This window comes from Arachis ipaensis, chromosome B8 (genome assembly GCF_059453495.1).
Source record: "Arachis ipaensis isolate K30076 ecotype BB chromosome B8, ASM5945349v1, whole genome shotgun sequence".
Lineage (NCBI taxonomy): Eukaryota > Viridiplantae > Streptophyta > Magnoliopsida > Fabales > Fabaceae > Arachis > Arachis ipaensis.
The window spans coordinates 27,666,064-27,667,332 of NC_142443.1; the positions used below are offsets into that span (position 1 = coordinate 27,666,064).

The following is a 1,269-nucleotide window of genomic DNA, read 5'->3' on the forward strand; positions in this document are numbered from 1 at the left end:
ATGCCAATTCGAATGGACTCCTGAATGTAAAGAACCTTTTCAAGAGTTCAAAAACTTAATAAGTCAACCACCCATTCTTACTCAGCCAAAAACAGGGGAGGAACTTGTATTATACTAGCCATCACTGATAAGGCGGTAGCTTCATCTCTGATGCGGGAAGATGAAGTCGGACAATATCCCATCTATTTTACCAGTAAATTCTTACAAGCACTAGAATTGAGGTGCAAAAAAATAGAAAAATTTGCATATGCCTTAATTCTGGTGTCTAGAAGGCTCTGACCTTACTTCCAAGCACACACCATAAAGGTCCGAACTAATCAACCCATGAAGCAGATCCTCCAGAAAATAGGCATAGCAGGTCAGATGGTACAATGGGCCATAGAATTGTCCGAGTTCAACCTAAAATATGAAACTCGGATAGCCATTAAGACCCAATACTTCATCAACTTTCTGGCAGGATACACTAGTGACAAAGCTGGGACCTCCACAACCTGGAGCCTATATGTGGACAGATCCTCCGATAAAGTCGGGAGTGGCGCAGGCATCATCTTGGTCAACGAAAAAGGCACCCAAATAGAGCTTTCCCTAAACTTTGAATTCCCTTCTTCTAACAACCAGGCCGAGTATGAAGTCATGATTGCAGGCTTGAAACTTTTCAAAGAAGTTGGAGCAACAAAGGTCGTTATTTTTAGTGATTCTAAAATTGTAACTTCTCAAATCAATGGAGAGTATCAAGCGAAGGACCCCAATATGAAAAAGTACTTAGAGAAGATACTCGAACAACTTCAACAATACCTTGAGACTGAGGTCCGACATATAACTCGAGAGCTTAACAGCAGAGCTGACGCCCTTTCCAAACTAGCAAGTACTAAGCCAGGGGAAAATAACAAAAGCTTGATTCAAGAAACTCTCAAAGAACCATCAGTCAGCAAACCAGACAACAAGTTGTTCATATAACCTATCTCCGGTATGGACCTCGGGTGGATGACTCCCCTGATCGAATATTTGAAATTCGACATCCTCCTTGAGGAACAGAAGGAGGTCAAAAGAATCCGAAGGGTAGCCCAAAACTACACCTTAGTGCATAATGTCCTCTATAGAAGAGGGATATCAACACCCTTGCTAAAATGTGTCCCGACTTGTAGAACCGAAAAATTCTTGGAAGAGATACACAATGGCATATGCGGGACCCACCTCGGAGCTCGATCACTAGCTAGGAAAGTAATCCGTGCAGGGTTCTTTTGGTTGACCTTACAAAGAGATGCGACC

General features: G+C 42.5%; 1 protein-coding gene across 1 annotated transcript; it reads left to right on the forward strand.

Annotated features, from left to right (window-relative positions):
• The first annotated feature begins 363 nt into the window (after positions 1-363).
• On the forward strand, positions 364-957 carry LOC148547522 (uncharacterized). Its single transcript, XM_088495480.1, has one exon. It carries the CDS (start codon positions 364-366, stop codon positions 955-957), a length of 594 nt encoding a protein of 197 aa, XP_088351606.1.
• Positions 958-1,269: the final 312 nt, after the last annotated feature.